Here is a 17,704-nt window from a genome sequence, read left to right as displayed (position 1 = left end):
AAACTTTTGACATCTGTTTCCTTTCCGCGTGTGGAGCAAAAGAGCTCAATGAGCCCTCGGACCGGCAACCCGGAGAGAAGTAGAAAAACAAAGCAAGCCCTCAAACTATTCATAATCACAGGGACCGTGGAAGGAAACGCACACGATCACGCCGCGACACGCACACACGGCTTGATGTGGCGTCGCGGAAACACAACCGTCGAAATGAAATTGTAAATTAATTCATTTAGCTCCTTGCGCTGGCACATGATCTTGCGTTCCGTTACGATTCCAGCGCCTGGCCGATTTTCTTGCGCCGCGTCTCAACGTTCGCCTCAATTAAGGCGCTGATAAAGCGGCCAAAAACCCCTTCTTCCTGCGAGCCACCGGCCCGGTACGGTAGGAATTAATTCTGCGCCCCCCCCCAGGCCCGGCGTGTGTGTGTGTGTGTGTGTGCGTGTGAGTGTGTTTTCCAGAACCGGGTTCGCATTTTCCCAAAGCACCAACGGTCGCGAGAAGGGGGAATCCTATAATTTTGAGTTTAATATCGGACCGAAACGATCGGTCATCGTGTGACCGCACTGAACCGTACCAGCCCCCGACCGGGCTCGGGGAAGCGGAACGAACCACCGGTGGTGGTGGTGGTGGTGTGCGAGAAAAGCCCACAAAGACGGAGCCGCAAGGTTTCGCAAGGCTCCAAACAGCCCCGAGGCGTGCAAGTGCTGCAAAGTGCATCGAGAACAGGGCACCGTAAGGAAACCGACGGATAAAACGCAACGTGCAGAGGGTTGAAACAAAAAAAGAGATCTTCCCCTCGAAGGAAACAGGATCGGTCTTCCAGAAAAGGAACACTAGCCGCTCGAGCAAACGGGCAAAAAAAACGGGGTGGAATCCAGGCGGCGGGTGCGCTACCAAAATGGGCCTCGCAGCAAGTTGATTGCCTGGGTTCGCACGAAGTTTGATTGGCCGCTCGTTGGCAGCTTCGAGGATGGTGCGTTTCTGTGCAGAAAAGGGCTCTGAGTGCGTGTTGCTTCCGACCCGATTCTTGGGCCCGTGGAAATGCGTGGAGGGTGGAGAAAATTCACCAACAAAGAGGGCGAACTAAACGGCACGAATCGAGGCACGAGAAATGGCGAATCCACCAAATCCCTGATGACGACAATCACCTCAAAGATCACGTCCCGTAAACGAGGCCCACAAAGGAAAAGCGCCACAACTACGGTGCGATTCCGAAATCAATTCGTGGCGGCGTTTTAATCGGTGACAGTCGAGTGATCGCTAATGGACTGATCGATTCCAACCAAGTCATCGAACCGGACGTGTGCTCTAAGAGGGTGAAGCTCGCTTCAGAACAACCCCATTTCGAATGGAGCGGGGTGTTAATCTTCGCGCACGCACACGCATACAATAAATGCGCGAGCCCGAGCGGCATCAAAACGAGCCCATTTGTATGCCGAAACAAAAGTCCCCGTTTAGATCGGACCAGCGATACACCCACCACATCTTGGCGGGCGACGATTCGGACGCCATTTACATTTTTTCCACCGATACGGCGTGCAAACTGGCCGCCAAATCTCACGAGAGCTCGTTTTTGAGCCACCTTCCGATGTGCGGGGAGCGGTGCCATTTGATGGTCGAAGTCAAGCCCGTTCTCGACCATTTTTTTTGGTTGCCTTTTCACTCGCATGCACCGAAGCGCATCTGAACGTGCGTCTCAAAAGTCAACACCCACCTCAAGCGCATCCCGGAACACACTCGGAACTGCGGCATGGGAAAATCATAATGCGCGCGCGTTTTCCCGTCCACCCTGACGGGATGCATTTTTATGTTCAACCGCCTTTCTTTTCAACCGCATCGTGAGCGCGAATGCATCAACAAACCCTATGGCCCTTTTGCGTGCCATGTGTCGCGATCGCAACAAGGTGCAGCAGAAACGCGATGGGATAGTTTCTCCTCGGGCGCAAAACATGCACACACACACACAGACTCTCACACACCAAAATAGATCGCGGTGTTCGCAGGATCCGGGAGCGGGCCAGAGCCACGGGTAAAAAGCGGCCCAGAGGGTCCGGGTCGCGTTTCCTTTTACGGCAGAATGGCGACGGCCGTCGTTAAGCGTTCTGGTTGATTTCCTCGCCAGTTGAACCCGGTTTTTCTCGCGTCCCGAGCGCTACCGGTTTTCCGCTGGCGTACGTGCGCACATCGCGGCATTCCGGAACTGTACGCCCGTTCGACGGTGCGGCAGTTTGTTGGACGTGAACTGTGGGAAAAATAGCACCGAGCTGAACCAACTGAACGCAGCTAAAGATTCAATTAATCGCACCATCCGTTTTTAGTGCGCTCGGTAATGCAAATAGAATCGAATTCTAATTTAGAAAACAACCCCAAGCGGCTATTTATCCGCTCGTTAGGTGTTTAATTTGAAATTCTCGATTCGAGCAGCAGCCTTCGATTCGAAACGCAGCCTGATCGATGACCTGCAAAATGATCGGAGGAAAAAAACAAGCAGCCTTTCCGAAGGTTAGTGTGTCAACAAAGTGAACGCTTTTGGGGGATGAAATTAACGATCACATATCCCTTGCCCTGAAGCCACGCACATCCTCCCTGCGTTTGGCACAAATTCGACGACAGGAACAACGGCATGACAGAGTGAGAGAGAAAACCACAGCTCGCGAACTCATAATTACCACGCTACTCATCATCGTCATCGGGCTAATTATGCTGATTGGCGCGAATCTGGCTGCATGCAGCTAATGATACATTGCAGATTATACAGTGGCACCTCGGTCCGTCATCGGACCCGTTCTCCAGCATCCCTCTATCTCTCTCTTTCTCTCTTTCTCTTGTTCGCTCACTGGAAGAGGCTACCTTCACGGTACCTTCGCGACAAGTGCGCTGCCTGCGATCGAGCGCCCTCAGGCGAAGATCCTCTCGCCACGGCGTTGGGAATGGTTCGACGTAATAACCACATGTGGGTTGGCCCTCGGAGACTTCACGAGGCCGAGGAATAGGCGAAACGAGCGCGAAGGGAAGAAAACGATAAAAAAAAGGAAACCCACAGTCGACAGCGCATTTTTCCACCGCGATCGCGATGAGCCATCGAAGAAGAAATAGTAGCCCCAAGACAAGATGGTCGCCGTAGATAGATCGCGCGAACCTTGCGCCCACGGTAGTTACGACTAAGTACGGCTCCGGGCCGACTTGGAGCTTTTTGTTCCCCCTATCCACTGCGTTAGACTTCGATCGATGTCTCGAATGTGTTCGATCGGTCGATCGCGAACGCGCGCTCGTAGAACAAACCCCACAAAACGGAGGTGCTTCTTTCGGAGGCTCACACTTGAGGCCTTAATGCCTACGGACGAGAGGTTCGCTCGAAAAGGTCGATCCAGTCGATGGCGAAGCGAGTGAAGGGTGCCTGGGGGTGCCTGGGGGTGCCTCGCGATCGAGCGCTCCAAAGCCGGTCCGGTTTCCTGTTATTTACTGCAGAAGGCAAAGATCGATCGATCGACGCGAGAAGCGAAACCGCAGGAACCGCGCGTACACGCGCGCGCCTGTAAAAGGTTGGATCCGGACGAAAATCACGGAACCCTCGGTAGAGGGATGCGGCCGGATGAGTTTCGTAATACGGGTGTGTGTGTGTGTGTGGCTCGTGAACGTGAAAGGAACGTGAAGGAGGACGAACACGCTGTTGCGGTGTTGTGAAACATGCGCGAGGTGAAGCGTACGCTGATTCTACAATGTTCGAGTTTTGCATAATCGGTGTCATCTGCCAGCGTAAGGGCGCTCCGTTCACAAGAACACCCTCCAACGTTCTGGAGCGGCAGATGCTGTAAGAAAAACGATTGCTTTTACTATTAACAACCGCGGGAGCGTCGAGACGAGGCGTTCTCAAAAACGAAGCAACAAACACAAAAAAAAGCTCATCAAACACCGTCCAATTTTAGCTTCGCGCAGTAAAACCGGGCGTGTGCGTGTTTTGAACACGCCGCCGTGATGCCCTTCCCAAAAATCGCTTAAATCGAACGGAATGAGTCATAAGAAGCCACACCATGCTGCTGCTGCTGCTGCGCTGGAAGCCCGTCGAGAATGAAAGAAGCTTTTAATTGAACCTGGATGTAGCCCCCGGTTGATGAGCTCAAACCCAGCGCTTTTGTCGAGACGAGCCCCGAGGGCACGGATCACACACACGCACACACAACGCGTGTAACAGGAAAAACCAACTAATCTGCGCGCGTCTTTCGTCCGCGTCGTCCCTCTGAGCCGCATGAATGATGGGTTTGATTTTTGTGAATGAAAACTACCCCGTCATTCGTGATGCGGTGATCGTGGCGTTGGTTTTCAGGAATGAAGTAACAAAAACTCCGAAACCAGCGATCCGTGCGGCACGATGTAACAGGGTGTGTTTCTATCAGCAAGCCCATCCTTTAGAGGATGAAGGAATCAAATCTCTATCCTTTCGAGGAAAAAAAAACACGCGTTAAATAATTAAAAACCTCGTAACGAAGTGGCTGCAACGGGTTGCGTTCCTCCGAACACGGGCGCGTAAGTGAACTTTAACACTTTGTTGACCCCCGGCGGGAATTGAATGCGTTTTTTCCCCCAACAATAAGTGCTGACGAGAGAGAGAGAGAGAGAGAGAGAGAGAGAGAGTGAAAAGACGAGCAGTTGGTGTTCTCGTCGACGAATGAACCATGAACGTTTCAATTAGTGGCATGTTTAGCATGTGTTATAAAACGTACTTCACATAGCTGCGTTTACAAATCGTTAGAACATTCCTTCAATTTGAAGCGCCTACATGACTCCACGTGGCGATCGAGCGGCTAATGATTGGCTTTCAGTAAGCGAATGACTCGCGTCAAATATCGTGCTGACATCGAGAGCTGTTCGTCACCTCGTCCGTCGCGTTTATCGCAATAAATACATTTAATCCACTCAGATATCGTTCGAACCAAACGCCTCTATTGCACACACTCTGAGCGCAGCAAGATATAATTGTTGTCAGTTAAAAGCAAACAGTACAAACATCTCTCAAACGTGACAAAACATACACGTCCGTGCAGACGGTCATCGTCGGATTCCTTCTAACCATAAAATGCTCCCGATAAAGCAGGGACTTGATACTTCCAGCCACTTGTAACTGACGGCTGTCCAAGAACGAAGCTGAGAAGAAAGTTGCCAACAGCGCTCCCGAGAACGGAGCTGTTGGACCAAATCAATTAAATCAATTGACGACGATTAAGTTGCCGAAGATGCATTCCACCACGGCTACCAGGGCGAGCTGGTTTCAAGTGTGTAGCGCAGAATTGTGCCGCCACTTCTGGTTCTGGAGTTCGTGAGTCGAGCGTTTGACCGATACGTGCCATTAACTCGTGCAGTCTTGAAGCATCTCCGGTGAATTATTGCCTGAAAATGAATGGTCCGAAAAGATGATAACCATTCCAGCCAGACAGTGCAGATTTCGAGTGATATTAAACGCTCGTCTTCTGCCGTCAGCTCTCTAGTGCCCATGATCGTGTCCAGCCACACACAAGCGCTATCACCACCCCCTCAAGTGGTGTGTGTGTGTGTTTTTAAAAAAATAAAGCATTAAAAATGATTTATGCTTCGCGTACTCACCCTTAGCCTGTTCCCATGGCAGCACGCTATCACTACCCCGATCGGGATCGCTTGTCGCAAATAGAACGAACACGGCCGCAATACTTCTCATACCACGATCGCATGTAGCTTCCGAGAAGTGGAAAAATAATTTTGACTCACTGCCAGCGCACGGGCAGCAACACAAATCACGGTCTCGGTACGGGCCGGGCCGTGAGCTCCCGGGCATGAGATCATTTCCATGCCAGCTAAAAACACATGGACCAAAAAGCGGCCTGTGAAAGTAATGCACGGCTCGAATCGGGTGAAACCAACGCACCACAGGCGAGAGGTGGCAGGCAAGAGAGCACGAAGAAAAAAAACCTCAAACATCTGAAAGCACTTGAATATGAGCCGGCATCATTTTTCTCTTCTTTAGTTTCCCATTCGCCACCCTAGGTCTGCTAGGGTCAGAAGAAAACCCATCGCATGCACCCATCGGGGGCGACAATGTTTTTCGATTTACGCACATAAAAAAACCGGACCCTCTCGAGCTGGGATGCATCTCGTGTGTCAGACATTTTTCATTCCCCCCGGTTCCCAGTGAACGGTGGTTCCGACCAATTCGACCCCGCTACGCATACTTGACGCCTTGGCCTCCTCCACACAAGGGGTCAATCATGCATTAAGTAAACCGTGTACCGCCTCCAACAGGCCGGACGATCGATCGCGCTTTCATCGACGATCGCTTAATGGACGACCAAACGGTGGTGCGATCGCTGCCGTGATCCGTAAATGGACGCTGGAAAAACAACCTCCAAAAGCGCGCTCCACGCAAACCGCTGCAAATGGCGATTTAATTGGTCATTTTTTACCATTCCACCGCCCATCGGTTGTCATCGGTCGCGACACCGAATGGGAAACAAATGGGAAACAAACAGCAATTGAAAGGATAAATGCATCGGATGGTGCACTTGCGCAAAACGCTCCACGGGACGGGCCATCGAAAAAACAAAACCGATCGCAGCCAGTTCCGAAATTCACTCGCAATCCGGACCCGGTTTGGAATTCGATCGGCGCCTTTCTGAACCGGTCGCGAACAATTAAAGATGCTGTGGGAATGCGAGCGAATTTCCACCGGGCGACGTAAGATCGCGACGCAATGGAGCGCAAAATTGAACCACACTCATAAACACAGGCTCGCCATTTTGCTTTTGCTGCTTCGCACAACTCCGCAGCAACGGCCTTATCGCTGCGCGGTCCTTATCCCGGGATTCTCACGGATGCGATGCAGCCAGCGATGCACTGTCAAGGCTGCAATTATCGCGACCACTTGATGATGGAAAGTTTTCACATCATTACACTATGCGCCGAGCGTTCGAGCGAACCGTCGCTCGGGTGCGTCAATCGACGTCGGTCGCGCACAAGGGATGGCTCTTTTTTTTTTTTGATCTGTAGGACCTTTTTGCTGTGACATTTCCTTCGCATCCATCCGACAACGTTCCCTTGAGAACCGTATCTTATGGTGGGCTCGGCGAGAACATCGAGAAGTGGCCCCCGGTTTTGTGATTTATTTATTTCTTCATAAAAGAAAACCCTTGAGAACGTTTTTCGTCGAAAAACGACAACGAAAGGAGCAAAAAAAGGAAGATGGTTCGCATTCGAACGCAAGATAACAACGGCGAGAGAACGATGGCGACAACAACAAAAAACACACACACGCACACGCACGACACGGGAAAAAAGGGTGGAATTATGATGAGGCACTGTTTTTATTGTTGGAAAATTAGAATAACAAACAAGCGCACTCTTGCGTCGACCCTTGAGATTGAGGTTGAATGACAACCGACTGCCCGAAAGGTCGCTTTTGGCCGGAAGGACACGTCCCCTTTATCGTGTGGCGGATGCTGCCCTCTTCGATCGAGCGCGCGCGAGGATGTCGCAGCTTAATTATTTTCCCATTCATCAGCGATCGGAAGCTACCGCGCAGGATGCGCCAAGTGTTATTTAGCGCAACCGTCGGAAGTTGCCTCTTCGGAGGTTGTTTTTTTTTATCCACGCCCCTACATCCTCGAGGCGGTTTTCCACGGGTCTTTTTTTTCGTGTAGCCGTGCCACTCATTCTCATCATCAGCGCGGTTGCTGGGCGCTCGAGTCCTTGGGCGTTTACATTATGAACCTACTCGCTCGGGGTGCCGTTGACTGATCCTGTTTCACCGGAAGGAAGTCAGGAATCGAGCCCTCTAGCGCTCGATGAGGAGTGCCGTCGAGTTGGAGAGGAAACAACACCACTTTCAGGCCGATGTAAATGAGCAGCCAAACGGAAGCTCATCGGAAGTTGTACTTTTTTCTGTTCTTTCGCAAAACAGCACCCTCTGGCAGGGCGCTAGGAGTGATTTGTCGTCATTAGTCGTTCCCGTCGAATGCCATAGCACCTCGTTTGAGTGTGCTTGAATTCTGCAACTACGGGCGATGGATGTGCAGTACGCTTGCAGCACTACGTGCATCATATAATGACACCTCAAAGCCGTTTCCCAGAACCTATAGCACCGACCGGACGCTGTGGTCTGCTAATTATCACATATCTTACGAATGCTCTTGCCGGCATCCGGTCGGTGAGGAGAATTCCTTCCAGCATCGCGGCACAATGAGGCCATCGGGTACTTCGGGCGAGTGTGAGAATTGACCGGAAATAAAACTCGATCGGCACACACTCGGGCGACAATTATTGTCATGATAACTGTTTGCTGTCCTCCTTAAGCCAACCCGCGAGCAGGACTCGGCCATCCACTGCGGACTTCTGATCCTGAGGCTTTTGTCGTTCTTCTTTCTGCTTGTTTTAATTTCTTTAGGCACCAGTAGCGCCACAAACGAGCTCTCCCGATCGGTTGGGAACACATTCAATAAAATCAAACGGGATTGCAAAAGGGTTTTTTTTCTTTCTTGAAATAAATTCTACTCCCTTCTAAAGCGCTGCTGCGTGTAGAATTAATTCACAGCAAAAAGAATGCGATCGGCCTGGTTTGTGCTGAATGAAAACCGGCCCATTTTCCACTCGCCGCCATTCGAAGTCCTGCTCGCGATCGAACCCGCCGAAATAACGCGCGAGACGATCGCGCGATCACAGCGTGATCTGATTTTTACGGCTTCTCTCTCGTCCAAGCAGGGGGTTTTGCTTTTTGTTGAGCTTTTTGCTTCCCCTTCATTCGACTCGTTCGCCGCGCGTTCAGCAACGGCCATTGACGACCGCGCGAGTTGATTAGCCCAGCGACACCGGAAGCTGAAACGATTTAACGGTATCGCCGGTGCTTCGCGCCGGAATGCTGGACCATCGACGGCACGCACAGCGGACGCTTCGGGGTTTTTCTTCAGCGTTAATCAGCGGCCTAGAAGCCATCATCCGACGATCAAAGCTGGCAAATAAAAGCCAACCACTCGCGCCCGATGAAGTTATAAAAGTTTCAAATAAAATCCCCTTCCACGGGATGGGCGCGCATTAAAGGCGAAGGTCATGCGGCGAGGGCTACGCTTTCACCAACGAGAGCCCAATTTTCCGAATTCCCCGGAACCCGTCCTGGGGTCGGACAGCCACCGCTCATTAAGCTTTATGATGGCCATCTCGCGAGAGGCGGATGCTTTTCGCCTGATTATCAAGCGGGAGGCTCGAAGTAGGAGCCGGTGTTACAAATTCTCCCATCAACCTAACCGACCCAGAGATGCCATTCTCGTTTGGTGCTCGAAACGTCCAAAGTCTCCAGCGACTGTCACCGAATGCAAAATGGCACATGCATTCTCGATGCGCGCGCGAAAAACGAAGGCCAACTCAGCCGCCGGGTGAATGGATGGTAAAGATTTATGATCAGTTGCCGCTCCCGCCACATGTGTGTAGCCTCGTAATGAATTCCGAAATGGAATGAGGAGAAGAGAAAAAAACGACGAGCGACCTGTTGCTCGTCTTGGGAACGTGACGATGATGCAACGAGCGTTAGGTGTCACTTTGGAGCAGAAAACACTCGACGGCGGTCTTGGTACCGAACCATACGAAAGCTCGAATGGCACATTTTTCTTCATTGATGGTTCAGGATCTCTCCAGCTGGGAGGTTTCTCTCAGAGAAAGAGTGGCTGCCAGAAGAAACCTCCAGAGGATCGCAATGCGTCGGCAAACCAATACCAATGCCACACCCAAGCATTACAGTGTAGGCCCTAAACATGGCACAACAAAGAAAGGCAACACTGTGGTGCGAAGTAATCGCCTTTGACGAGCAAGAGCCTTTGACAAGTGTTTTGTGCTTTTAGCAACGCTTCACGGCTCGGCAATATAAATTTATTTTTATTTTCTGATACACAAAGATGTAGAAAAACGAAGGTGAATATTCATCATCAGTTGGTGGAGGTTTTTCTTTTGTGTTTTTAAGTACAATCCTCTCCCAATGGATCCTTATCGAATGGCTATCCGATTGAACAGCATAAATTGCTTTATTCCCTTGGACACATTGAAGAACATATTTTTTCCTAAACGACATGAAACAAAATATAATAACATTTTCCTTTCAAAGCAGCATACGAACAAGCGCGCAACACTTTTCCACCACACCGTTCGTGATTAATAAATGTAATAAACCCATCCCCATCCCCACTAGCCGTGCACATTGAATGCTAAGCTGCTGCGTGGGAGTTGTGATTACAAAATTTATTATTCACCATCGGATTGCGCCGGTCCGGATCGCTACGGGCGGATCGTTTGGCGGCGTCAGCTCACCATTACCGGCCTGGGTTTGGGCTTCGCGGGACACTCGCGGGCTCTGTGACAAGGAGGCAAGAAGCACGCGCGTCTCAAGTCGCGGGTTTCGAGTTTCGAACCGCCGAGAGACCAACACCAAGCCAACAGTCGACGACAAAACAACCACGACGACGACGACTAAGGCAATTTAAAATTCACACTATAAAACGACACTAAGCCGGTCTTGGTGCGTTGAGTCGAATTCCGTCAAAACGTGAGCCAGGGATAGGCTCGGTCTGCGATAGCGAGTCGCGTTTCCATGTCCCGCTGGCTCTTAGATGGTGGATTAGTCCGACCCGGGTCAGATCATGCGTGCGTAAGCGCGAAAGAGACCGAGAAGAGACAAACTCGCCCTGAATTATAAGAAAATAAACGCCAAGGAAAAGCGGTGTGTCACCGGTGGGGCTTTAGGCTACGGCAGGACCACGCAACCACGCAACAAAGAAACTCGTCCCCCCGTGCGCGTAATGCGTTTTGTTTCGGCGTGTAAAATGAGATTTTCCCGAGAAACTGTCGCACCCGCATTCCGTCGTTCTGCACGTGCTTTAAACGGCCGCGCTGGAGACGAACCGGGCGAGCTTAACGTACAAACGCGTCTTGCTGCGAGGATTACAATGTGGGCTTTCGTGGCTCGCCAGCTAAATCCCGTTCAACCTCCGTCTAACGTGTGGTTATAAGCCTCCAAAACCAACCGATTTTTCCGACCCGACTCGGACGATTTCGGAGGGAAAAGATAATTCCAACCGATCGTGTTTCTGCGGCGAACTACGGATTACTTTTTGCTGCTTTACCTTCATTTCTAATCAGTCAAAGTTGGTGTCTCAAATGAATGGTAAATAACAAACATGCGACTGGGCTGGTCGGTCGATATCGGTAGTCTCTCTTGCCGCACGATAAGAGCATTTTATCGAATGTTCATGCACCCAGCTGCCGCAATAGTGCAATCAGTGTAATCTTAATAGTACCCACGGACTCGATTGCGGTCGATCTCAACGTTCTTCTTCCCGCTCGTGTACGATAAGTGACGGTTACCAAGCCGACCGCGGTGGACGATATCAGTAGGTTTGTTGTTTTTTTCTTCCCCTTCACATTTGTTAACCACTTCACGAGTTATCTCGACACACAAAAAAAGTAAACACGTTGAGCCTCTTTCTATGATGATTCTAGGCCGGTGTTTTATCGCGCTTCCACGAGATAAACGCTCGAGTGTGTGTCGCAATGCACTGACTTTCGTTGGGGTCACTATGACGAGAGGCTCAGCGTTATCTCCGGCGGGAAAGGTGGATATTTTGTTTCCTCGAAGAACCCTAGACAAACTGCGGGCCTAACCTGTGTCGGAGAGCATGAACCCCTTAAAAAAACATAACATATACCGCCCATAAGAGAGGATGGTTCAAGCTTCGAGTGGGTTGAATAATGATGACCAGTGCTAGGCAATATTAATATTCAGCACATTTCTCGAAACCAACCCGAAATCTAATTGATGCAAAACGAGTTCGCCTCATTCTCGACGCTGGCAATAAATCACGAACGCGAGGCGCATCTCAACGGCACCCTAAACCGGCAAAGTTGAGGAGCGTTTCAAAAAGAGAAGCTATTAAAAAATACACTCCCAATCTCTCCCCCCAAACACAGTGTCCCCGTAATGTAACCAGTTGGGCGTGGATTTGACTGCCACATGGCCGCGTACATGATAGCCCTACAATTCGTGTCTCGAAACCGTTGGTTCCGGATGAGTTCGCACCCGTGCCGCCCCGGAGAGAGAAAGGTGTTTGTTTCCATTTTCACCACACACGGGCCTCCCCTATTGGGGCGCCACCAACGCCAAACACTGTATGGCGATCGTATTTTTCCCCCCGAAAAAAAAAACGCTAAATAAAGCAGGTCAATGAGAGAAAAACTTATTCGTTTATTACCTTCAAACAGACACCCAGCTGGTGGAGCGAAACCACGTTGCACGCCAATCTCGACGGGATTTGGAGAGTTCTGGCATTTTGTAACCGCTTCGTTTAATTGCCTACCGCAACGTAGAGCCGACCCTAGCTCTTGTGCGAGTGGGAGAACTGGTGTTGGCAGTGATTTGTATGCGTTCGGTGACAATTAATGGCACCACGGTTCAACCACGGAGCCCTAGACCCCGGTGCCCGCTCGATTGGTTCAGGTTCAGGCGAGAGGTTCGTCGCCTTAGTCAAGGCAAGTTCTTTGTTTCTACAGCCTACGGTACAAGGCGTGTTGGTCGCAACCCCGAGTAGAATCGTGCGTGGTCGACGGAACGGGTTCTAGCTCCCGGTTTTGGGCTTCCTCATCGACCCAAGTGCACTCCCGCGGTCATAGACGATGCAACAAATGCACTCCAGCAGTGCAAACTGCACACCACGTGTTGGAAAGAAACCGAAGTTCGTGGTTCAACGAGAACGCGAATCAAGCACACGAAAAGGGGATCTTTCCCAGTGAACTAGCGAGAGTGAGACACAGAGAAAGAGAGAGAAACATACGCCCTATACCTGCCTGGGTATGGGCTCCATCTCGTGGACAGGGTAATATTTCAGCGTTAAATCATGACCCCATGAATGGTGTGCTAACTTCAGCAAAACATAAACAATCCGTTGGCATACAAGTACGCATACAGACACAGAGAGAGAGAGAGAGAGAAACCGTGTTGTGTGCCGTGACAATGTTATGCTGATGCTGACGGACTGCAGCCAACGTCGCGAATGTTTATTTGTCAGCCCAAAGTCCCAAGCGTATGTGCCCTCTCAAGGCTTGTGGAGACAAAATGAAATCCCACTGGTCGTCTGGTGGCATGCTTTGGATGGGAATGTGGTGCACCATTTCGTTTTTGTTTAGGGTAACTTCTTTATTCACCTCGCGCACGTTGGTTTCACAGTTTCGACTGTGATCCGATTATCCGCCGTTTTTAATCACGTCCAGAAGCTGTGGAACCAGCGAGCTAAAAAAGCATATGCGTAAAAAATGCACATACTAAATGCCATCGTCTTGGTATGCGCTTTTGAGGGCTTTGTTTATGTATTCTCCATGCTCCCCCAGATCGGGCTTCGGTGCATACTGACAATATTTTGTTATTTTTCCATGCAAGATGATCACAAAAAAAACAGCAAATAAAAACTTGACAAGCGATGACTGAACAACCGCTGGCTGAAGCCTCCATTTTAATTCGCGACGTTTCGAGGCTTCATTTGCACGAACGAGCCGCCTCGCCTGAGTAGATGAGTAGGCTGGCTGGTTGATCGCTAATTTGTTTGCTTTGAAAAGATGGATACCGCTCGAGGAAGGGGATTTACCACTCGTAAGGTAATTGAGCAATGAATGTCCCTCGCGTCGCAGAACGCAGCTAATTCCCTTCTTACCATCGAGTGTCATCGGGTGCTTGTGTAATGCCGTGAGTCAATCCACGCCCCAACAATCCGTAGTTCGAAAGGCTCGAAGAAGGCACACACAGAAAAAAAAACGTATGTTTGCAAAACTTGACCGCGGTTGGAAAATCGCACGCTCTCTTCCGGGTGAAGAGCACTGTGCAAACGCAGCCCGCTGGAACGATCGTACGTTTTGTTCGGCAAACAGAAACACACACACACACACAGACTCCCAGAAGGCTTAAAAATACGGCCCAAAAAATTGCTAATAGACACCTTGCCGGTCGAGGAACGCCACCAGCTGCTGCCCTCGGCCAGAGCGGTGTTGCTGATCGACAGGAAAGCTGATACTTTGTGCGGATCTCCGGGTCGGAGGCAACAATGCCCGAAAGACACCAGCACAACCCACCACACCATCCGATGAGGTGATGCGTGCAAGGGAAGTGCACCAGTTTCCAGGTTTGCATTTGCAGCTTTTGCAGCTCATCACCACCACCGGTGCGCAGTGCATATGTCGGAGGTCGAGGAAGAAGCGAAAAGGGCTCTTCTGCCGGGTTGCTACCTTGCCCAAGAAAGCATCATGAATGAGCGATGGAATGATCCACGGCTGACAGTGAACACGATCGAGTGGAGCGAGCGAGAGGGCGATAGGGAAAAGGCAGCATAAAACCAGCATAAACGAAGGATGGAGGAAATGATGGCCAAGATACCGAGAAGAAAGCCCAAAGGCAGAATGAAGAGCAAACTGCTGGCGAGATCGAGAAGAAGAAACAAAACCCCCACATACACACACACGCACGCACACGATCACACGCACACAAAGTGAGAGAAAGATCACACCGCTCGATCGCGCAGGTACGTGGTGGTGTGGTGAGGGCCCCAAACGAGCATAGAAAACATGCTGGCAGTGTAGAAACAATACGAAAAGAGCACTCACAAAACAAACCGAAACCCGGGCGACCGTATCTCAAGCCGTCCGCGGTGGCTCGAGGCGCGTTTATGTACGCGCAGCATAGAACGAGCGCGTGAGCGAGCAAGCAACATACATAATGATGCGCTTCTCGGTGTGGTGCATCGCTATGCTAAGGGCCAAAAAGCGGGCGCGCCGACCCTGGGAGAAGGTGAACTTTACCTGTCCACCGAAGAAGACCCCTTCGAGGGAGCAACAACAACGAGAGGAGGGAGAAAAAAAAGGGCCCACACAACCTTCGACAGTGCGTTTTGTTTTGTGTGCACCATTTTTATTTCACTTCAATGCCCACTCCCGGGCTTCCATGCTTCCCGGATTCCGATGCGCATCGGTACAGCATGTGGTTTTTTTTTTGTGCTCTCCCGCTTTCTTCCCTTTTTGGGTCCGTCAGGCAGGATATCCCGTCCGCGCCATTGGGAGATGTGATGCGTTTCGGTTCCTTTGCATGCGCCCGGGCGAGGTTCGAAATCGGATTCCAGAGCTCGGTGCGAAGGCGATGATTTGCGCCCAATTGCAACGATGCATGCACTCATTGCACGCTGCTGCACTCGTTACATAATTGCACCCGATCTCACTGGGGGCTGGAAATCCGACTCGGACAAGGCTTACACCGCGCGATCCGATCCTGGGACTCGCTTGCAAGCTGGGATGGATTACGGACGGTCGTAACCTGCGTTAGGGATGATCTTTTTCCACCGAAAATGTACCAGCTTGAAGCTCGCATTCGTTCCGCAATGCCACACGGGAAAGCGAGGCTCAATTATCCCATTTTCCCGTCACACGAACCTCGGCGGAGATGAATCTCATCACGCCTGAACCGGCTGTTTGTATCGGAGATCGAGTACATCGATGCCGGACGCGTTAGGTCAGCGTGCAGTTGGAAGGCCGCTTGGAAAGGTTCCAGCCACCCTTCATGGGCCAACCCTGAGCTGTTATCTTATCGGGGGTTGGGTCTCGGGTTCGAGGGAAACACCCAGAGGACGGCCTCGAGTGGTGTGCTGCTTCTAGAACAGACCTCTGTTGGGGACTTTCGAGCGACCGGAGAGACAGAGACTTTGAACGCTGGACGAGGCAAAGCAAAACATCGTCACGCTTCAGGAAATGGCCTCTAGTTTTCTGCTTCCAAAGTTTGAGAAATGCGCTACAAAACGCTGCACATTTCGAGAACCGTGTTCGATCGCTCAAATTAGAGATATTTTCAGGTCCGTTTCGATGGCGCCCTGAGCGTAGTTCACTCGATTGTGACGCGAAAACGGCCCAAAAGATGGCACGTTCTCTAGCGCCTTTGCGGGCGCTTAATTGCCACGCAAGCACGCCCGCGAATGTGGCCGAAAAATAGCGCACGTTTTGTTACAAAATAAAGTGTAAAAAAAAAAATGAGCGAAACATCATATCCGACTGCGCTCGTTTGGTGCCGTTTCGCGAAGGGGTATAAATAATTTATGACGCAATAAGATTTACTTGATCGAGCTGCCGCCGCGTTTGCGATCGCGCTCACGCTGGAGCCGGAACGGATTCGCGTAGGCGTCCCATTTACCTTGGCCGAAACCGCACGGCGGCATGAGTTGAGGTTTTTCTGAGGGCTGATTCGGAATTCGAACCAACGAAAAAAGTGGTAACGTTGAGGGAGAGTGGATTTTTCCCCCGCTGCTGATGAAGATTTTAAGGTCCTTTCTGATGTTTAACCTTTTGAAAAGCCAACCGGACCCGTTTCAAAACCATCTCGTGTGGTAAAAGTCGAACCATTATTGTTAAATTTTATTTCCCAAACCCAACCAGCTTCCAGATCCCGCACCAAAAACGTACCTCTCATTTCGTTGATCTCGTGTTTGTGCGTGTAATCGCGCATGTAACAGCTGCCGGTGGAAATCAGCAGGCACAACATTAGCACCGCCGTCCCAATCACCACCCTCCTGGAGGAAGCCATCTTTAGCCTGCCCGGTGGTTTGACTTGTCACTTTTGGCTTCTTCTTTTTTTTCTTCACCCACTTGCACTTGTCACTCGCAACAGGTTGCTCTGGGACGAGCTCGGTCTTAATCTCGCTGCAACGCCACTTGTTCACTCGCACGCACGCACGCCTCTCGCCCTTTATGCTTTATGCTGCGTTCTTGCTTATGCTTCGGTGCTCCATAGCCGGGGCTTACCCGGTCGGTGGTGGATTGCTGGGTTGGTTTAAGGGACCCTTGTTATCCGCTCGAAGCAACCAAGGTGCAATAAATCGAGCCCGTTGGGAATTTGGTACGGCTTTTTACGCGGGTAGCGAAAAAGTCAAACGATCGTCGCTTAACGTCACAGCAAAATCACACCCGGAAGTACTGGTTTAGTGCACACTGTAGGCCAATCCACACAGAACATGGTATAACGGTTTCTCTTCGAACGAAAGCGAACGTAGAATGCGGCATTCCCGTGAGGAAGAAGGTTCATCTCACAAACTTCTTCTGCGCCAGAACGTTGCCCTTGTTGAGTCGTTCGCACGGTTTATCTGCTTACCTACGCCCCCACTGACAACAACGAAACACACAACGCAATAGCTGCTTTTTTCTACTACCCGTAACGCGAGAAAAGACACACTTGTTCACACAGTACGCAATTCACTTGGCGCGGTGGTTTAATATAAGCTGAAAGCGCACTTTGGCTGGAATTCACTCCCGAAACACTTTCGATTGGGCTGGCCCGCAGCGTAATCCACCCTGCACTGTTATCATCATTAAAGCCCGAGTGCAAGCCCGATTTTTCCGGCACACTGCCAGCGTTGAAGCACGCAGCCTTTTTCCCCTTTCTGTTTTCTCAACCAGCCAGCCGTGGCGATCCGTCAGAGCACGATCAAGCCGACCCGCGTGGCCTGGTCGGAGGGTTCGTTGCGGCCCAGGAACACCGCCGCACGGTGGAAAGGCATCCTTCACGCACAGGGCACAGGTGAGTGATTGTTGGAACGGCGTATATTCCGAAAATTACAGCCCTACAGTGGGTCGCTTGCCCTGCGTTGGGGCGCGTTCTCTATCGTTGCACACACAAAAGCAAACACAC

The 17,704-nt window shown here is 51.0% G+C and overlaps 1 protein-coding gene across 1 annotated transcript in view; it reads right to left on the bottom strand.

The window, feature by feature from the left end:
- Positions 1-16,945, bottom strand: part of LOC128727725 (epidermal growth factor receptor) — a 79,080-nt gene extending 62,135 nt beyond the window's left edge. Inside the window, exon 1 of the mRNA XM_053821662.1 lies at positions 16,483-16,945. Within this exon, the coding sequence (XP_053677637.1) occupies positions 16,483-16,603 (121 nt within the window). The 5' untranslated portion in view covers positions 16,604-16,945. The remainder of the gene's footprint in view (positions 1-16,482) is intronic.
- Between the last annotated feature and the right edge of the window lie 759 nt (positions 16,946-17,704).

Source organism: Anopheles nili, chromosome 3 (genome assembly GCF_943737925.1).
Source record: "Anopheles nili chromosome 3, idAnoNiliSN_F5_01, whole genome shotgun sequence".
NCBI classification, from domain to species: Eukaryota; Metazoa; Arthropoda; class Insecta; order Diptera; family Culicidae; genus Anopheles; species Anopheles nili.
Note: the sequence above shows the minus strand (reverse complement) of the source record. Positions and strands in the feature narration are given on the sequence as shown.